The 20,436-nt window shown below is 38.2% G+C and overlaps 1 protein-coding gene across 1 annotated transcript in view; it reads right to left on the bottom strand.

Moving 5' to 3' along the window:
* The window catches only part of LOC103068338 (testis-specific Y-encoded protein 8-like), a 40,269-nt gene extending 21,050 nt beyond the window's left edge, over positions 1-19,219 (bottom strand). The window contains 2 exon segments of the mRNA XM_082931521.1: positions 18,809-18,960; positions 19,072-19,219. Coding sequence (XP_082787647.1) covers positions 18,809-18,960; positions 19,072-19,219 — 300 coding nt within the window.
* Between the last annotated feature and the right edge of the window lie 1,217 nt (positions 19,220-20,436).

Below are 20,436 nucleotides of genomic sequence, written 5' to 3'. Positions count from 1 at the left end.
AGCAGGAATTTGAGCCCCCAGAGCATTTGGCTTTGAAAGCCAGTGGGACTTACTTTCAGGGGAGCAAGAGGGTGTTGGGAAATGGAGACCCTACTCTTAAAGGGCACACACAAAATCTCACACACTCTGAGACCCATGACAGAAGCCATGAAAGGAACTTTGAAAGGAACATGGATCAGACCCACTTGCTGATCTTGGAGAGCCTCCAGGAGAGGCAGGAGGCAATTGAAACTCACCCTGGGGATGCAGACTCTGGCAATAGCTAGTTTGGAGAGCTCATCCCACCACAAGGACACTGGAGCTGGTAAGCACCATTTTGAAATCCTTTCTCTAGCTTATTAGTGCCAGGATTGGCCCTGCCTACCAGCATGTGGGCACCAGTCCTGGGATGCCCTAAGCCAGGCAGCTAGCTAGGCAGGGACAGAGCCTCACCCACCAGCAGGCCAGCTGCCCTAGGACCCCCTGAGCCCATAGCTTCCTGGGGACCTGGCCCCACCCACCAGAAGGCCCAGCACCCAGCACCACCCAAAAGTGGGCTGGCATTAACCCCAGGACTCCTGGGGCTGCCTACAGCTAGCTGTTGGACACAGTTCTGCCCAACAAGGGGCCAGCACTAGCCCTTGGATCCCCTGGATCTTGGCTTCACCCACCTGCTAGCTGATATCAAAACTGGGACCCCGCCAGGGCCCCATAGCCAGAAACCCTGGGACCAGCTACCCATCAGTGGGCAACACTAGCCTTGGGTCCCCCTGAGCCCCAAAACTGCTGACAAGTGGGCTGACACCAGCTCTGGGACCCCTCCCCTTACAGCCAGAAACCCCAGGATCTGGTCTTCCCATCAGTGGACTGGCACTAGCCCCAGGACCTGGCCTCATTCACTGGTAGGTGGGAACCACTCCAGGACTCCCTGGGCCCTGGCCCCACCCAACAGCAGGCCAACACCAGCTCTGGGACACCTTGGGTCCCTCAGCCAGCCATTTCAGGATCTGGCCCCACCACCAGTGGTATATCACCAGCTCTGGGTCACCCCGGACACCATAGCCAGCCACCCAAGGAAAAAGCTCTGCCCACAAGTGGGCCAGCAGTAGCCCCAGACAACCCTGGGGCTATATACTATTCATCTCATTACCTGGCCCCACTCACCTGAGGGCTGGCACCAGGACTCAGACTCCCCTGGCCATGCAGCCATCTGTGCCAGGACCCAACTCTGCCCACCAGTGGCTGGCAGCCTTCACACAAGGCAGTGCATGATGACAAACCAGACCAGGGGCCAACAACACCCACCAGATCTCACACAGTAGTCAGACCACCACAACAGAAGGGCCCATGCAGCCCACAGAGGGGACACCACTAAAGCATATAGTTCTGGTGACCTGTACAGGGAAAACTATAAGACATTGATGAAAGAAATTGTAGATGACACAAACAAATGGAAAGATTCACCATGTTCACAGATTGGAAGAATTTATATTGTTAAAATGACCATACTACCCAATGAAATCTGCAGATTCAGTGCAATCCTTATCACAATACCAATAGCATTTTTCACAGAACTAGAACACATAATTTTAAAATTTGTATGGAAACACAGAAGACCCCAAATAACCAAAACGATCTTAAGGAGGAAGAACGAAACAGGAGGTATCATGTGCCCTGATTTCAAACCATACTACAAAGCTACAATTATCAAAGCAATATGGTACTGGCACAGAAACAGACACACAGATCAACAGAACAGATCAGAGAGCCTAGAAATGAACCCACACTTATACAGGCAATTAATCTATGACAAAGGAAACAAGAATATACAATGAGAAAAACAGAGCCTCTTCAATAAATGGTATTGGGGAAACTAGACAGCTACATGCAAAAGAATCAAACTGGATTATTTTCTCAAATCATATACAAAAATAAACTCAAAATGAATTAAAGACTTACATGTAAGACCTGAAACCATAAAATGTCTAGGAGAAAACATAGGCAGTATGCTCTTTGATATTGATATTAGCAATAGTTTTTTGGATATGTCTCCTCAGGTAAGGGAAGCAAAGCAAAAGTAAACAAATGGGACTACATCAAACTAAAAAGCTTTCTGCACAGCAAAGGGAACTGTCAATAAAATGAAAAAGCCTCTTACTGAATGGGAGAAGATATTTGCAAACAATATATCTGACAAGTGTTTATATCTAAATTATGCAAAGAACTCATGCAATTCAACATCAAAGAAAACAAACAACCTAATTAAAAAATGCGCAGAGAACCCGAATAGACATTTTTCCAAAGAACACATACAGATGGCCAACAGCTACATGAAAAGATGCTCAACATCTCTAATCATCAGGAAAATGCAAGCCAAAACCACAATGTGATATCACCTCACACCTGTCAGAATGGCTATTATCAAAAAGACAACAAATAAAAAGTGTTGGTGAGGATGTGGAGAAAAGGGAACCCGTGTACAGTGTTGGTGGGAATGTAAATTGGTAGTGCCATTATGAAAAAAAGTGTGGAGAGTCCTCAAAAAACTAAAACTAGAACTACCATATGACCCAGCCATTCCCTGGGTATTTATCTGATGAAAATAAAAACATTAATTCAAAAAGATATATGTACACCTATGTTCACTGAGCATTACGTACAGTAGCCAAAATATGGAAGCAACCTAAGTGCCCATCAATAGATGAATAGTGCCTATCATACAGATGAATGCATGTGTGTGTGTGTGTGTGTGTGTGTGTGTGTGTGTGTGTGTACACAGAGTGGAATATTATTCAGCCATAAGAAAGAATGAAATTTTGCCATTTATGACAACATGGATGGAGCTAGAGGGTATTATGCTAGGTGAAATAAGTCAGACAGACAAAGATAAATACTGTATGATTTCACTTATATGTAGAATCTAAAAAACAAATGAACAAACATAACCAAACAGAAACAGAGTAACAGACACAGAGAACAAACAGATGGTTACCACAGGGGAGGGGGTGGAGGGAGGAGAGAAATAGGTGGGGGAGATTAAGAGGTACAAACTTTCAGTTACAAAATAAATGATTCACAGGGAAAAAGTGTACAGTGTTGGAAATACCGCCAATAATTATATAATATCTTGGTATGATGACAGAAGACAACTAGACTTTACCATAGTGATCATGATCATACCTGTTGAAATGTATAGAAATATCGAATCACTATGCTGTGTAATAGGAACTAACATAGTATTGTAGGTCAATTATACTTCAAAAACAAACAAATGTAGAAAAACAGATCAGATTTGTGGCTACCAGAGTTGGGGCTGGGTGAGTGGGAATGTGGGGGGAAGGGGAATTAGATGAAGGCAGTCAAAAGATACAAACTTCCAGTTAAAAGATAAATAAGTACTAGGGAATAATGTATAATATGATAAAGATAATGAACACTGCTGTACATTGTAAATGAAAATTATTAAGAGAATAAATCTTAAGAGCTCTCACCACAAGGAAATAAAAATTTTTGTATTGCTTTAATGTATCTACATGAGATGAGGGATGTTCACTAAACCTATTGTGGTAATTATTTCATAATGTATGTATAAGTCAAACCATTATGCTGTATGCCTTAAACTTATATGGTGCTGTATGTAATTATATCTCAATAAAACTGGGGAAAAAAGACATGTATTTTGTAACTATGAATGGTGATGGATGTTACCTAGACTTATTGTGGTGATAATTTTGCAATACAGTCATCCTTGGGTATCCTGGGGACTGGTTCCAGGAACACTGTGGATTGCAAAATCCAGGAATGTTCAAGTCCCTTTACATAAAATGGCCCAGTATTTGCATATAACCTACACACATCTTCCTGTATACTTTAAATCACCTATAGATTACTTATAATACATAATACAATGTAAATGCTCTATAAATAATTGAAAATACATAAATTGTTGGCAGAGTGTGGCAAATTCAAGTTTTGCTTTTTGGAAATTTCTGGAATGTTTTTTCAAATATTTTCGTTACTCAGAAATGTGGAACCCGTGGATATGGACGGTAGACTGTATATACAAATATAAAACAATTATGCTATACACCTGAAACTAATATAATGTCATGTGTCAATTATATCTAAGTTTTTTAAAAATTAGAAAAATGAGAAGACATACATTTTGAAGAGGATAAAAAGAACTTACAGACTTTGTAAATACCCTAAGAAAAAGGAAGGAAGAAAGAAGTTCTCTTATCTACAACAGGAAGAATTAGGCCTCTTATTTTTAATTTGTATTTGTCCTTAGAGGTACAATATTCCAAAGTTTAATTTGCATCAGACTTGTTTTGGCCAGATTCCTTTTCCTCTAGATGCTTGGATTTTCACTTCCTAACTTTGCTTCCTCCACTTCCCTGCCAGCAAACTCATTTCTCCATTCATTAATACATTCTTCCTTTAAATACCTTGCTATGTCATTCAATCAGGTTACAAGTAGCCAGGGGAACCATTTGCCTCTTTGAGACCAATTTGATTATTGCTGCTTAATACATTGATTTCAAAGTTTGGCTCTTAAAGCAAACTCATTTCCCCCTCTTCCAAGTTTTTGAGAGGCACTCTTTGTAGCTCTACATAGAAAATGTAACAACCAGTTTACCTGGAGTAGTATTCCCGGAGCAGGCGCTCAGCAACTATTGCTGATTGATTGAGAAACCTCCTTAACTGAAAGGCTGGCATTGCTTTCATTCCAGTTCAACTGGTTTCTGTATTAAGCTGGGGACTAGCAATTAGAGGAATGGTTTCCATTTCCCTTTGCTGTTAAAGAAACCGGCAGAATTAAGCAATCAATGACCATATCTAAAATGGAAACATTCCAATTGGCTTGTGAATCATTTATTCAACCTCTTGAGATTTACCTCTGCTTGTATAATCACTTTGTTGTGAAAAATCTACAATAGAAAAAAATCTTGAGGCTGAACTAGGACTAGTGACTTATTCGTCTTTTCTTTTCCAATTTGTACATCCAGCTACTTTAACATGTTCATTGCTGTGGGTTCTGTTATTGCCTTTGGCACTGTGAGGCATACTCAAATTAACATGAAACCTTTGCCTTAGTTCCCTTAGGGCTTGATTTGTCCAAAATTACCTTTGGAGGCAGCTCTGCTGATCCGTGTCCAATGATTTAATAAGGAACAATGACCATTCTTAAGTGTAAGAAACTTTCAGCTGCTGAGTTAGTCGTGCTTCTTGCTTCTGAGGCATCTTCCTCCAAATAAGATCACTTATTTTGGATACCATGGAAAACAAAGAGAAATTAAACTGCTATCCTTAAACAGCTCCTAAATTAGTAACCAAATGTCATATTTCTGCTAGATATTCTAGTAAGGCATCTTCTATAAGACCACTATCAACTGCAGTTATGGATTTAGAAACGAGAGCCAGTTCGCTCTTTTTTTATGTCAAGATTTCATATGCTCCACCAGATAATAAATAACAATTCTTAAAAAGCCAAACCCCTCAATATTATTTCTGCATTTTTATAAACTTTCCCTCATTTGGTGTATATTTGCTGAGATTCAAATGTGGCAGAGATGTTTCACAGGGAACATAGCGTTCCCTTTTTGGAGATTACAAAAGGTCATGGTCTCAAAGTGGAAAAGACAAAGGTCTCATAAAATCCAAGAGACCTGAGAATGGATCCATGTCTGCCAATTATCAGATCTGTAAGTTTACATATGTTATTAATCTCCTTGAGCCCTAATCTCATCATTTCCTCATACATATATTTTACCTGGTGGTCACTACATACAACACTTCAATATGGTTTATAATAGAGTGTTACAGAAAACATACAAAACAGCTGTCACATAGCAGATGTTCAATAAAGGATAGTGATTATTATCTTTCTATCCAGGGTTCTATAGCATCCTGTTTAAGGTTCACTGAAAAAATGTCAATTATAATTCATTTGGCACTATTCTCCTGGACTCAAATGCATGATTTCTGTACCTCGTGTTAGTGCAACACGTTTTAATGATGAGCTCTAATCTATTCCTAACACACCAACCTTTTCCTGCAAAAGCATCCAAATCATGTGTTAGTCAGATCAGAGAAACAATCCCAACAAAATATGTAACCAGACTTCCATAAAAAAATTTTCATTATATATTTGTCATTAGATAGTGCAGCTCTGTTTTCACTCAAACCCTAATACCAGACAATAAGATTATTCCCATGGCATATCTGAATAATTGGGAAGCATGACACACTAAAAATGCCAATTTCTTAAACAGAAAAAGGAAAAATGAGGTTTTTCTAATCAAGAATCTTGAGAGATAAAGAAACATAGAATTTTGGTAGTAATAGAGCTTTTGATACTTTAGAGCTCATCTTATTCAATTCTTTCTCTCCCTGCCCTCCCCCCACATATTTAGAACAAGAAAACTCATGTCCATAGATATTAAATAATTTTATTTTATTTTTAAAAATTTTTGGCTGTGTTGGGTCTTTGTTGTTACGCGCAGGCTTTCTCTAGTTGCGGTGAGCGGGGGCTACTCTTCTTTGCAGTGCACGGACTTCTCATTGTGGTGGCTTCTCTTGTTGCAGAGCATGGGCTCTAGGCGCATGGGCTTCAGTAGTTGTGGCACGTGGGCTCAGTAGTTGTGGCACACAGGCTTAGTTGCTTTGCAGCATGCGGGATCTTCCCGGACCAGGGATCAAACCCGTGTCCCCTGCATTGCAGGCAGATTCTTAACCACTGTGCCACCAGGGAAGTCCCGATATTAAATAATTTTGTTGTGATATTGCAAGACCAAATCTAAGATTTTTGACACTTTATCATGGTGGCCATTTTCTTCATTGTATTTGCATACAGAGCTTCAAGTGGAAGAGATAAGAATTAGCAAATTTTCAAAACTTCAATTCTCATCCCCATTTTTCCATGCTTATATAGATTTTTCAAAATAAAACATGTGGTGACTATTTGCTGCTTTTCCCTGCTCGAAAGGTATGACCTTTCTTTTGGTAAGAGAATAAATTTTTCCCGGGGGCATCCATTCCACCCCTACTCTTGGTTCATGTGATGAGATGGACCAAATCCCCTCAATAAAAGTTAAATGTGTGAAATAATGAAATAAACTGTACTTTATTAATCAGCAATGCATCTACACATTATAAAAATAGCAATACATAGATGGAGAAGGTATATTATTTATGCTGTCTAAAGATAATTTGGGGTGTGTATATGAATTTTTGGCCTCGTTTCCCAAAGATTCCCAGCTGCAGTGCCAAACAAATGGTAGCTATTCTCAAGATACTAAAAAGTAGCAGAAGGCATTTTGCAGAGCATTTTGCACAAAAGTAAATAAGGACTGGAAGGAGTAAGATGGAACCTTGGGATCCCCTAGTGTCCTCTTGTACTATCATGTTCATTAGAATTAATGGAACACTACAGCATATCCATCCAGGCAGGATCATCACATGTTCACTACTCTAATGAATGAAGTTTGGTTCTCCTTGCCAGTCAAAAAGTGTTAATGAGCTGAGGTGGCTGAGGACAAAGGAAATACTGAATGAATAGTGTGGAAGGATGGAAGGAAGTTATACCAACTATGGTCTAGTGATTATTTGTAGAAATGAAGATGGTATTTAAAGTATTAACCAAGTTTTATTTCCCCCACTTCGTCTAGTATTTTATAAAGGGTTTGTGGCTGGTGGTTATTTTTAGAATTTAGCTGATAAATTATAGAATATCAAATCAGCATTGTAACTATGCACTGTGATGGATACTAGCTAGACTTACTGTGTTGGTCATTATGCAATATATACAAATATAAAATTATTATGTTGTATACCTGAAACTAATATATTATACGTTAGTTATACCTTAACTAAAAAATTTTTTAAAAACACAACCAGCATTGTGAGTAACCCGGGAGGAGAGCATGTGACCTAGGTATATAGAAAGTGGAGCTGGATGCAGTAACTGATGAAATTTATGGATCATTCCTTTTTAGGGAGTGTAGGGGAGAAAGCATTTTCCTCTGCCCTTAAAAGGTTCTTTTGGCTGGTCTAATAATCAATTGACATGAGACAGATTAACAGGGAAAAAAAAACAAATTTTATTTTATTTCAAGACAGAAGAGTTAAACGAGGGATGTATGCTATCCTGAGTCAAGGAATGGGAAAAGGGCCTAGGGTTTCAAAGGGGAGGAAGGCAATTCACAGGACAATAAGAAGAGCAGATGTATAGTAATCTGACGTTTGCCCTGAAATACAGATGGGTCACTCAGATAAAATTTATCTCTGGTAATAATTCTCAGTCTGGGAAAGACCACCAATTTAAATTCTTCTAGGTAGTTAAGGGAGGAACAGAAGTTTCACTTGAGCCCACGGGGTCTCAGGTGCCTTTAGCTCAAAATATTCCACATGCTAACTTTATGGGGAGGCTCATGCTGAACCCCTTTAGGGAGCAAATGAACATATTTCATTTTGCTTCGCCTTTACTGAAGCAGCACTCTTCTGCTGGGGTGAGAGAATTAATATTTGGATGCTTAGCATGCTGTTGGTGGGCAATCAAAGGATGGGATTTAGAGGATATTCATCAGAGGGAGCTGTCCAACACCTCTGAACATTCTTCTTACTTTTTGGCAATTTTTAACATTGTAAATTAAGCCCTCCCAAGAAGCAAGTAAATTCACATATCCAGATTTACTTTCATCTAGGGTACAGGCATGTGGTATACAAATCTAGATTGAAGATATTTTCCACGGTTTTCTGGCTTCCAGGATAATTGTCATTCCTTTTTTAGGTAATTTTTCTTTCTCTTGCTGCTTAAATTTTGAGTTTATGCGTATGTGTGGTGTGTTGGTATTTTGTGTTTCACTACACTTTAGTGTGTATTGGTTTTTATTTATCCTCATTTGGATTTCTTGTGATTCTTCAAACTGAACATTCTAGTTTTTCATCAGTTTTAGTAAATGATTAACTGTTACCTTTTCCAATATTAGTTCTCCCTGATTCTCTCCATTCTATCCTTCTGGAATACTATTTTTTATATATTAGCACTTGTCATTCTACCTTCTGCATCTTTTAATCCCTCATGTTTTTCTTCTGATTTTATCAACATTTCTTTGGATCTGTCTTCTAGTTATCACATTATTCCTCATTTCTGTTTAATTAGCTACTTAGTCCTTCCATTCAGGTTTGCTAATGTAAATATGATTGGATTATTACATTTTAAAAATACACAAATCATAAGAGTGGCTAAATGTGTTTTCACAAATTGAACACACCCACTTACCCTGCACATTACCAGCACCTCAGGAGGCCTCTTTATGCCCCATCCAGCCCCTCTTTCCATTCTAAGGGCAACCAATATCCTGACTTAATAGAATTGGTTAGTTTTGTCTGTTGTTTGACTTTCTATGAATAGGATCTTAGCATATATTCTTTTGGTTATGGCTTCTTTCTTTCAACAGTATATTTGTGTTGTTGCATGAAATTGTAGTTTGATCGCTGTAATTGCTCTGTAGTGTTCCTTTTAAAAAAATATACCACAATTTATCTATCAATTTTACTGCAAATAGACATTTATATTTATCCAGTTTAGGGCTATTAAAACAGCATTGCTATGCATGTTCTTGTATATGTTCTTCATATTAACATTTAAAACATTGTGGGAACATATCTAGGAAGAGAAGCTTGATAACGTGTGTGTAAATTCCACATTAGTAGGTATTGCCAATTTTTCAAAGTGATAATATCAATGTAAATGTCTACTGCAGTGTATGACAGTTCCAATTGTTCCACATCCTTGTCATCTTTGTTCTTTTCATGTTGACATTTTCATGGAGTTGGTAGTGCAATAAAATTGAACACATTTTTATACATTTATTAGCCATTTCGATTTCCTCTTTTTGTAATGCCTGTTTCAGTTCATGGCTCAATATTTTCTTGGGTTGTCTTTTTTTCAATGGATTTGTTTGAGTTCCTAAATATCTTGGATACAAGCCCCTGACAGTTATATAAACTGCAAATATCATTTCCCAGTAATGTTTTCATATCCTATAATGGTGTCTTCTGATGATCGCAAGTTCTTAATTTTAAAGCAGTCCAACAAATCCATTTTTAATTGCTACTGCTCTTTGTGTCCTGTACAACAAATAGTTGCCTATCCCAAAATATTTACTAAAGATACTGTCTACTATTTTTTTCTATTTGCTTTATTTATTTACCTTTCACATTTGCCCTTGACAAATCTCAATTTCTGTATAGTGTATGAAGTAGGGAGTCAAGGTCCTTTAAAAAATTTATACAGATATCCAATTACTGCAGAACCATTTCCTGAAAAGCTATTCATTTCCCACTGAATTGCTGTGGTGCCTTGGCTATTTGATTCCCTTGTTCCATTTATTTGTCCTTGCACTAATGCCACAGTTTTAATTATTGCGGCATGATAATAAATGTTGAAATATTATAGTTTAAGTCCTCCAAATTTGTTTTTCTTCGAGTTTGTCTTGTCTATTCAAGTTTCTTTGAATTTTTATATAACTCTTAGGAGCGTCTTGCCAGTTTACACTCTGACAAACACTCACACACCTTTCTGGATTTTTGGTCGGGATTGCATTGAAACCATGGTTGATTTGGGGATAACTGATGTCCTAAAAATATTAAGGCTCCCAACCTATAAACGTGATGAATGCTATATTTAATTACTTGATTTTTCTTAATAAAGTTTTGAAATTTTCATTGTAGAGGATTTTTGTATTTTCTATTAGATTTAATTTTAGGTATTTGATGCTGTTGCAAATGATGTTCATTTAATATTTTACTTTCTACTGATTTATTGCCAGTATACAGAAAAAACTTGATTTTTGTGTATTGACCTTGTTAATCCTGCAATTTTGCCAAACCCATTTATTAGTTTTAATAGTTTTCCTGTATATTTTTTCTGGATTAAAAAAATATACACACACATGTCATGTGCAAATAAAGTTTTGCTTCCTCTTTTTCGATCTTTGTACCTTTTATTTCTTTTACTTGTCTTGTTACACATGCCAGGACCTCTAGTACAATGTTGAATAGACGTGCTGAGAGTGGGCATTTGAATCTTATTCCTGGCTTCAGGGTGAAAACATTTACTCTTTCATCATCAAGTACGATGTTAGCTATGGGTTTTTCATAGACAACCCTTATAAGCTTAAGAACATTCCTTTCTAGTCCCAGTATGCTAAGAGCTTTTTAAAATCATGAGTAGGTGTTGAATTTTATCAGATACCTTTTTGACACCTCTTAAAATGATCATCTTTTCTCCTTCATTCTGTTAATGTAGAAAACTACACTGATTAATTTTTAATGTTTACCCAACTTTGAACTCCTGGGATAAACCCCAGTTAGTTATGATGCCTTATTCTTCTCATATATGCCTATATTTGATTTAACAATTTTTAAAAGGATTTTTGCATCTATATTTGCAAGAGAGTGGTCAGTAGTTTCTCTTTCTTGTAATATCTATGTTGGCATAAAGTGAAATGGGAAGTATTTACTCTTCTTCTACTCTTTTAAAAAGTTTATCTAAAATTGGTGACTTCCCTGGCAGTCCAGTGGTTAAGAATCCATGTTTCCACTGCAGGGGGCACGGGTTTGAACCCTGCTCGGGGAACTAAGATCCCACATAACGCAGTGTGGCCACCCGCACCACCACCCCCTAAAAAAGCATAAAAAGCTCTTAGAATAAAATTGGCATTATTTCTTACCTAAATGTATGGAAATTTTCTCTGGTGAAGCTTTTGAAGAATGTGCTTTTCTTTGTTTTATAAAAATAATTAAATAATTGATTCAATTTCTTCAATAGATTTAGGAGTATTTAATTTTTTCTCTTCTTTTTTTAACAAATAATTGCATATATTTAAGGAATACAATGGATGTTTTGATATATGCATACATTGTGAAATGATTACCACAATCAAGCCAATTAACATATCCATCACCTCACATAGTTACCATTTATTTTTGACTTTCTGGTCTTATATTCATTTTGGTACTGTTGAAATTCAATGTGTTTGAACAAAAATATTACCAACTTAAATTTTCATTTTTGTTCAACTGAAACATACAAAATTGCTTCTAAATTCACAAACTAAATTATATTTAGGGCTAAACAAAGCTAATTAAAAGACTTTTTAGTAGGACACAGGCTGCCAAAATAGCAAATTTCCCCTGAATTTGTTCATTTATCTGTTGAGTGGTTCCTATTTCTCTATAGTGCTTTCATTCATTTTGAAAGTATTTTTAGACTGTGTATTTGGCATAAACATAAAATTTAGAAGTAATTTACTTTTACCATATTTACTTGTTATTAAGCTATTTTCTTTCTGTTTCAAACTGACTCTTTTATATTCTGCCTTGTCTTACTAGGGCTGGGACTCTGCAAATCACGTTTCTGTTTTGCCAGTTGTCTCCCTGTTAGACTTTGACAATAGAGAATTCTAAAGAAAGACTGGAGGCCTCGAGAAGGAAAAAGGGACATGTTCTTTCCTGTTTTGCTTCCTGTGACTGTCAACATCATATGAGCAATGATTTTTCACCTGGGCAATAGGTACAGTAGCAGTTGGTTCTAGTTTCCACTTCTCCTCCCAAAATTTAAAAACCCTGTCTCATTTTGCCTTCTCAGAGAGACCAGCACCAGTTGGCTGGTACCCTTTCCTCACATATCTGAGTCCCAGCTCCCTGACACCTATCCTCTAGGATTTTGAGTTACAAGCCCCAGCCAGGCAATCTGTCCTCAAACTCCTATTTCTTCTAGTATTCCCACTCTCTTCTCTTTACTATCCCAGCCCTAGGAGTGGTAGCTTCCTCTATCATACTTCAGTGTTCTCTTTTGTCTTTTCAGCTCTCCAGTATCTAAATCAACTCTATCACATTCTCTTGTTAAAATGGTTGGTGTGATTTCTATTTTTTCTGAAGTGATAGACCATTTCTTAATCTATGCTTTTTCTTTGCAAATAACAGAAACTTACTTAAACTGGTTAAGAACAAAACAGACCATATAGGTTTCTCCTGGAATCCTGGGACAGGAAGTACAATCAGGCCTGGTCAGCTTTAGAAAACAGCCTGAAACTAAGATTAGTCCTTTTGGGCTTCCCTGGTGGCACAGTGGTTGAGAGTCCGCCTGCCGATGCAGGGGACGCGGGTTCGTGCCCCGGTCCGGGGAGATCCCACATGACGCGGAGCGGCTGGGCCCGTGAGCCATGGCCGCTGAGCCTGCACGTCCGGACCCTGTGCTCCGCAACGGGAGACGCCACAACAGTGAGAGGCCCGCATACCGGACCAAAAAAAAAAAAAAGATTATTCCTTTTTGTCTTTCTGGTACTCTACGGTCTCCCATCTTCTCTACTCTTTCTTCACCTTCTTTCTAGCTCTCTCGGTAAACCTATTTTCTCTACCTTTGGCTCTGAGATCAGTATGAATTCCAGTTCCAGAAGAGGAAGAGACCCTGAGTGGCTTTGTTTGCACAAATGTACTCACTTTGTACCACCAGCATTAGCCATTATAAATACAGCTATGGGCTCTACCACTGAGGTGAAGAAAAATATTTGTCAGATGAGGACATTGTGCTGAGTGTATGGCTCGAAGAGTTTCTAACACATTTTCTGATTTTCCTTCATTAGAAAGGATCACCGCTTAAGGAGAGTTTCTTTTTTTGGATGATATACTTAAGGCATATTCCATTTGTATATAATAATTATTAGATTACTTAAAAAACTTTAAGTACATATTCACTGAACAAAATTATAAATATAGATGAACCAACGTACAAAATATAGATATTACACAAATCCCCACCACATAGGTATGTAATTTGGGGAATATATTTACATGCACTGATATTTATATTCTTTTCAAAAAATGGGTTTTCACATAAGCAATAATTTTAAATAATTTTACGTCAATAAACATGTTTCTAGATCATTTTAAAAGGTTACCCAATAATTTAAGAAACACAGTTACTTCCTTCACCCAGATTATTGGACACTTACAGCCTTTAATTATACAGCTAAATTTTTGCAGATACATTATTTTCTCAGAACAACTTTTTAGCAGAGGTATTTCTGACTTGATAAACATGTATTTCAAGATATTTGGTATGTATTTTTTAATTGCCAGAAAGTTTGTGTACCTCTCATCCAACTGCCAAGAAGGCTGTATCAGTTAACGTTGCCTCTGTCAATGTAAGGGATTACCTGTTTTTTTCTCGGTACAGTCGTTGTTACCAACTTTTAAAGTATGACAAATTGAGAGGTAAAACCCTCTGATATCTCGTTATTATTTTAATGTACACTTTAGTTTTAAATATTTATTGGAAGATTTTTAACATTTGTTGGTCATGTGTGTGTGTGAGTTGTTCCCTTTCTATAGAGTTGTTCTTTCATTTGTAACAGTTGAAAAGAGTTTATTAAACTTCCATTTTAGGTTTTAGTGTTTGATTCTTGGACCTATAAACTTCTTAAGTTCATATTACACTTATATTGTAAGTACCACTGAAGTTTAAGCTAATATCTCTGCCTCATCTCAATCTCTTATTTTATTTAAAAAAAAAAGTCTATCACTGAAATAAGTATTCATTAACCTATCAGGAATTGTATATTAAACTGCTCTAATTTGGTTAAAAGTTAAAATAGTTTTTAAATAAATAGCACTAAAAATAATAAATCCATGAAAAGAGTAATTGAATTATTTATAAAACTTATCTACTTAAGATTCAATGAACTATGTATATTTACTAAGTTGATTACAAGATGTGTTAGTGAATGACAATGACTTAAAACATTATTTATTCCAAGTATCACATCTGAATTTTAATAGGAGATTAATGGACATGAAATGTTTTAATTTTAGAAGAGTGGAAAGTTCAGTAAGTAAGGAATATTTGGGGCACTTATATATTCTCCACAGTTTAAATGATATCAGCAGTTATTCACCAACCTCACGGGCAGATGACAATTTAGTAAGGAACTGCCTAAACTACAAACATAGAAGATGAAAACAAACATGAGCAAAAGCAAAGTAAAATTCTATAGAACACGAAATAACAGATTAACCGTACAGTTAAAAGAATTCAAAATGCAAGGGAAACATTTAATCTCATGTAATTACTGGAAGAGTATTGCAAAGTTATAATTCACAGTTTGTACTCATTGGATTCTCATATTTAGATTCACATCACATGATCTCCTGTAATTTGCAGCACTTTTACCATTTCCCAAGTACATATGGGTGAGAAGACATGAATGATAAAAAATTGTTTTAAATATTCTAGACTTTTTAGGAAAAATTCACCCTGAAACATTCTGATTCTCTTTTGTTATATATCTTTCAATTCCGTGTTGTGGGAAACAGCAGAAGAATTACACATATTAATGTTTAATATGTAAAACTTATCCTGATACTACTTGAAAGGAAGAACTCTGGGTCTGTAGTGTCAAAGGCTCTGATTTATTTCTTACAGGGATCTGAGTAGTCTAATGAAACAACCTCAGAACTCAATGTCAATGAAATAAGTCTGGGAAGGCCTGAGGCTGGTATTGATTCCAGGGAGACAGGTGATGTGACAATATAACACAGGGAGCAAAGCACATTGCTCCATTAGGGAGGAATCTGTATGAGTTAAGTATATGTTCAACGGTGACATCAGCGTCATCGCTAATAAGACGTCCTTTGTCATATCCCCCATCCTAACAACAACAACTTGACATCAATCCACAGGCAAAAGTGCCTTTGTCTGCAGATTCAGCAGTGGCCTGTGAACTGGCTCCAGCCTCTCTTGGCTGCAGCTTGGGAGGCCCGGGAGAACAGTGCCTTAGACAATCACCTGTGCATGAGAGAGCCTTTTTTTTCCAGGTTTCCAGTGGAGAAGTTCAGCATACCACTGGAGCCAAACAACAAGTCAGGATGCATTACAGAGATTAAGAGGAACTTTACCTGTGTCACCTACCCCACCCCGCCAAAAAAAAGTGGCACAGCTTAGTGCCAAGTGGGAACTTTCTGGCCTGTGATTTCTCCCATGAGGGAAAGTGAGTGCATGAGTCAGAACTTAGCTTCCCCCCTGTGTGGGATGTTGCCAAAGAGGCACATTTCTCTCTCGTCCCCTACAGAGTACTGAGTCAGGAGCTGCAGGACTAGAGGGAAGAGGGAGGCGAAGAGAGAGGACTCGAAGAGGGCAGTAAAGGGACTCGGGTCCTACTAAATGCATCACAGACTCCACCAAGAACCCCACCCATGAGGCACTGGGATGCCTCACCCACAGATCCCCCAACTGGCCCATGAGCACTCTCAGTGCTTATTAAAGAAAATGTGGTGCTCTCTTTGGCAGCACATGTACTAAAACTGGAACGATACAGAGAAGATTAGCATGGCCCCTGTGCAAGGATGACACACAAATTCGTGAAGTGTTCCATATTTTAGGCTCAAGAGGGAGGGGATATGGGGATATATGTATATGTATGTATAGCTGATTCACTTTGTTATACAGCAGAAACTAACATAACAATGTAAGGTAATTATACTCCAATAAAGATGTTAAAAAATGTGGTTTACATTTTATTTACTATCTGTCTGAATGGTTTGAAGAAACATATTTATGGGACATTTATATTACCATGTGATGTTCACCAGTTGCCATTATTTTCAATAAACAGCTCAGAAATAATTAAGTTAGTTCCTAAATTTCTAATTTGACTACTATGGACTCATAGAGGACTAATGTTTAATGAACACTTACAATAGGTAGAAGATTTCCTGGGTTTGTGAGAATCTAAATATGTGTAAGTGTTGTCCTCTGCCTTCAAGTTGTTACTTAAAATAGAAGACTAAAACCAAGATTAGAAAAAATTAAAATCATGTATTATAAAGTCTAAGATTCAAAACAAATACTCTGATATCTTAATATGGAAACAGACACTAAATTATTTTTATTTAAAAGATTAGACCTTTCCCCGCATTTAATTTTAGCTCAACATATAGTAAAAAATATAGCTGTAAGAACACCTTTCTTACACATCTTTTGCACATCAGTGATTCTCTCTCCATGCTTTACTGGCCTAAAGATGGATTAAAAGAGTTTCCCTAAAGTGCTTTGATTTGGAGTAACCTCATTGATTGTTTCCTTCCTGACACTACTTTGTGAAATTAGATTGGGACACGCTTTTCCCTGAAGAGCTCTACATCCACAAATGTTTCTGATTACATGAAATCATTCAGAGTGTGAAGGGTCATCATGCAGAGAAAAGCGTCCGGCTAGTCCCTACTGCCATAATGACAGAATAAGAGAATATGAGTTTAAACTGAAAGAGAAGAAAGGATTTGGCTTGCTTATGGGGAAGGTTTTATTATTTAAACCCTCTGTCTTAGAGTAGCATGGATCTCCTGTTAATAATAAAAGCCAAGAGTTACTTGAAACTTACTATGTGTCAGGCACTGTCCAAAGTCCTTTACCTGTGTTAACTCATTGACTATTTGCAGCAGTCCTATGAAACAGATATTGTTATTATCTCTGCTTAACAGATAGAGAAGAGTTAGTTAGGATTATAAACTTGTGGGAGGGGGGAAGAGAGAGAGAGAAATATGACCTATGCTCTCAACCACTCTGTTTTTGGGTCCTTTGTGCTGTCTTAGCTCTTAACTGACCCTAGCTTCTTTCATGCTTAGCCTTTCTGATGTTTTCCAGAGCCCATCTTCCCATTCTTGCTGACAGACACTGCTTCTCCAAATCCTACATGCTGAATTACGTAGTTTTAATTAAATCTTCCATAATATTTTGGAAGTATTACCCATTTAATCTTTTCAGGAGAGTTACATGTAGGGGAGAGATCACCTCTATTGCTTCCTAACAAATGATTCATAAGTTTTACATTGCTACCTAGAGCAAAATTTCCCACTGATGCTTTATAAACACTTACCTATTAAACCTAGAAGTAATCAATTAAAAAGAATTTCAAAGAAAGCTTGGTAATGGAAATATCTAACAATCAATATAAGATGACAAACGATTATGTTTAAGTTCTCTCTATTAAAGAAATGGTCTATTCTTGTTTGGCAAAGTTTTTTTCCTAAAATCTCACACAACCTAATACTGAGGGCTTAGACAAGCTTAGTTAAATGAACTTAATTTCTCATTAGTTAAAGATTATGGTGTGCTACCTCTCAATATACACCCTCATTTCCAGCTATCATTTAGTTGTGTTTTGCATTATTTTCCCTGTTACCATCTGTCACTGGGCTGCAATCTCATCAAGTTTCCAAGTCCAGCTGGGAGGAGTCTTCTAATGGCCCCCATTCTAATGGCATCTAACAGTGTAGAGGTGCTGATGATTGTGAATTATGGCCACTTTGCACAGAACCATTTCTGACACAGATTTTTTTCTAATATTGATGTGATAGGTAACATCTAAAACCCTTTTTGTTTTTCCTCTTAGGAGCTCTCTTCTCATTCTATGGGTATCTTGGCCCTACTCTGAAATGTTACACTTTAAAGAAACTTAGTGCAAGATTATATGACCAGATTAAACTCTGAATAACTTCAAGTGACTCTGGACAAAGCAAAGCACACTAAGAAAACATCTATTCCTGGGTTTTCTCTATATGGAATTCCTCAAAGTGTGATCCTCTACTATCTACATCAGAAACACTGAAGGTGTTTTTAAAAAATGGACGTACTGGTCTCCCTCTAGATCTATCCAGTCAAAACATCTAGGCACTGTGGATTGACATCTACACTTTAAATAAACATCACAGGTTAATATTACAAACTCATGTTTGAGAACCAATATGTTATTTAGATAGCACCTACCTCCAGAAGCAGTGATACCAGAGAGAAATAGTAGACAAGTACAGCTTTCAGACCCTTTGTAAGGAAATGAGCGTCTAAGACACCATGGTTTATTCCAGGTGCATAAAATGAAATAGATACAGCACTCAGGGATCCAGCTATGGTTAGGTGCCCTGCATAATGTAAATTTATATGGTATGGACATAACAGTATGTCATCTGCTACTGAGATAGCTCGGTGCAAAATTCAGCCCAATTGGGGTATTCCATATTGGATAGTCTCACTAATGGGTGGTTGCCCCAATAGGAGGTGTGTTTCTAGGCCTCGGTCTGAAATATCCTGGGTGAAAATGGGCCTTTGTTCTGGTTCTTCATGGACCTCAATGTCATGATGCACTTCTGAATAAATATAGCTGCTGTGATGGGTTTCCATGCTTCTTTATTTTCTAGGTATCTTTATAATAACCTAATATCATCTAACTTGGCTTGTCTTTTCCTTGCAACCTCAGGGAGCTTAGTAAAGAATTAGTATGCTGCTGCTCCAAGGCCTGGGCCCGGCCACTGGGCGGCCGTGGCGAGGGCTCTGGAGCCCTGCGGGACACAGCCCTCAGCCTGTCCCCGGACCCTCCAACTCACCCGCCGGCCCGAGCACGGAGGGCCTGGAAGGCCCCGGGGGGAGAAGGCAGCCACTTACCTCTCACCGCACTCTCTGCCCGAAGGACCACTGTGAGGTTAACCGTTGGCTAATGGTCTGCAGGTCTCGCGTTCTCGCGGTCTCGCGTTCTCGCGGTCTCGCGTTCTCGCGGATTCGCGGTCTCGCGTTCTCGCGGTCTCGCGTTCTCGCGGATTCGCTGTCTCGCGGTCTCGCGGTCTCGCAGTCTCGCGCTAAGGATCACGCGCTAATGATCACGCGCTAACAGTCTCGCGATAATGGTCTCGAGAGGAAGGCCTTCCACTAGCAGCCGTAAGGTAATGGCAGCGTTCCTGTTCCGGCCCTATTATAATAAGGGACACCAGTCATATTGCATTGGGGCCCAACCTAATGACCCTAACTTACTTCTAGAAAGACCCTATCTCCAAAGAAGGTCACATTCTGAGGTACCAATCATTAGGACTCCAACATATGGATTCGGGAAGGGCGGGGGGAACAGAATTCAGTACTTGCCATTCATATTAAACGATGTTTAAGTGTGATGGTAAAACAAAACCATTCTGCGTCCCGTGTGACCAATATTTTCTTACCACTGGCCTAGGCTGTTCTTGAGGAAGGCTGATTCCAGCACAGTCATGGCTGCAGCTAGAAGGACTCCTGGACCAAGCCACCGTCGTGCAGCAGCATTCTTTGAAAAACGACTGAGCCAGTGAGTAAGTACAATCTTTGGTTGTAATTCTTTAATGGTAACCTTGTGAACCCAAGCTTCCTTTAGGAATAATAACACTGTTCTGAGAGCTGGACAACATATGCTTCACCACACTGGTGGATGAGGATGTGTTAACCATGCAAGATGAGTTGTTTTCAATAGTAATAGTGTAAACATATTAACAGAAGCAATGGCAGCAGAGAACTAATATGTGTAGAGGAAATAAGGAACTAATTAGCTCTTCTAGCACTTTCTCTCTTTGGCACTTGGGCACAGGAATGGCCCCTAT

Source organism: Lipotes vexillifer, unplaced genomic scaffold (genome assembly GCF_000442215.2).
Source record: "Lipotes vexillifer unplaced genomic scaffold, Lipotes_vexillifer_v1.1 scaffold618, whole genome shotgun sequence".
NCBI classification, from domain to species: Eukaryota; Metazoa; Chordata; class Mammalia; order Artiodactyla; family Lipotidae; genus Lipotes; species Lipotes vexillifer.
Note: the sequence above shows the minus strand (reverse complement) of the source record. Positions and strands in the feature narration are given on the sequence as shown.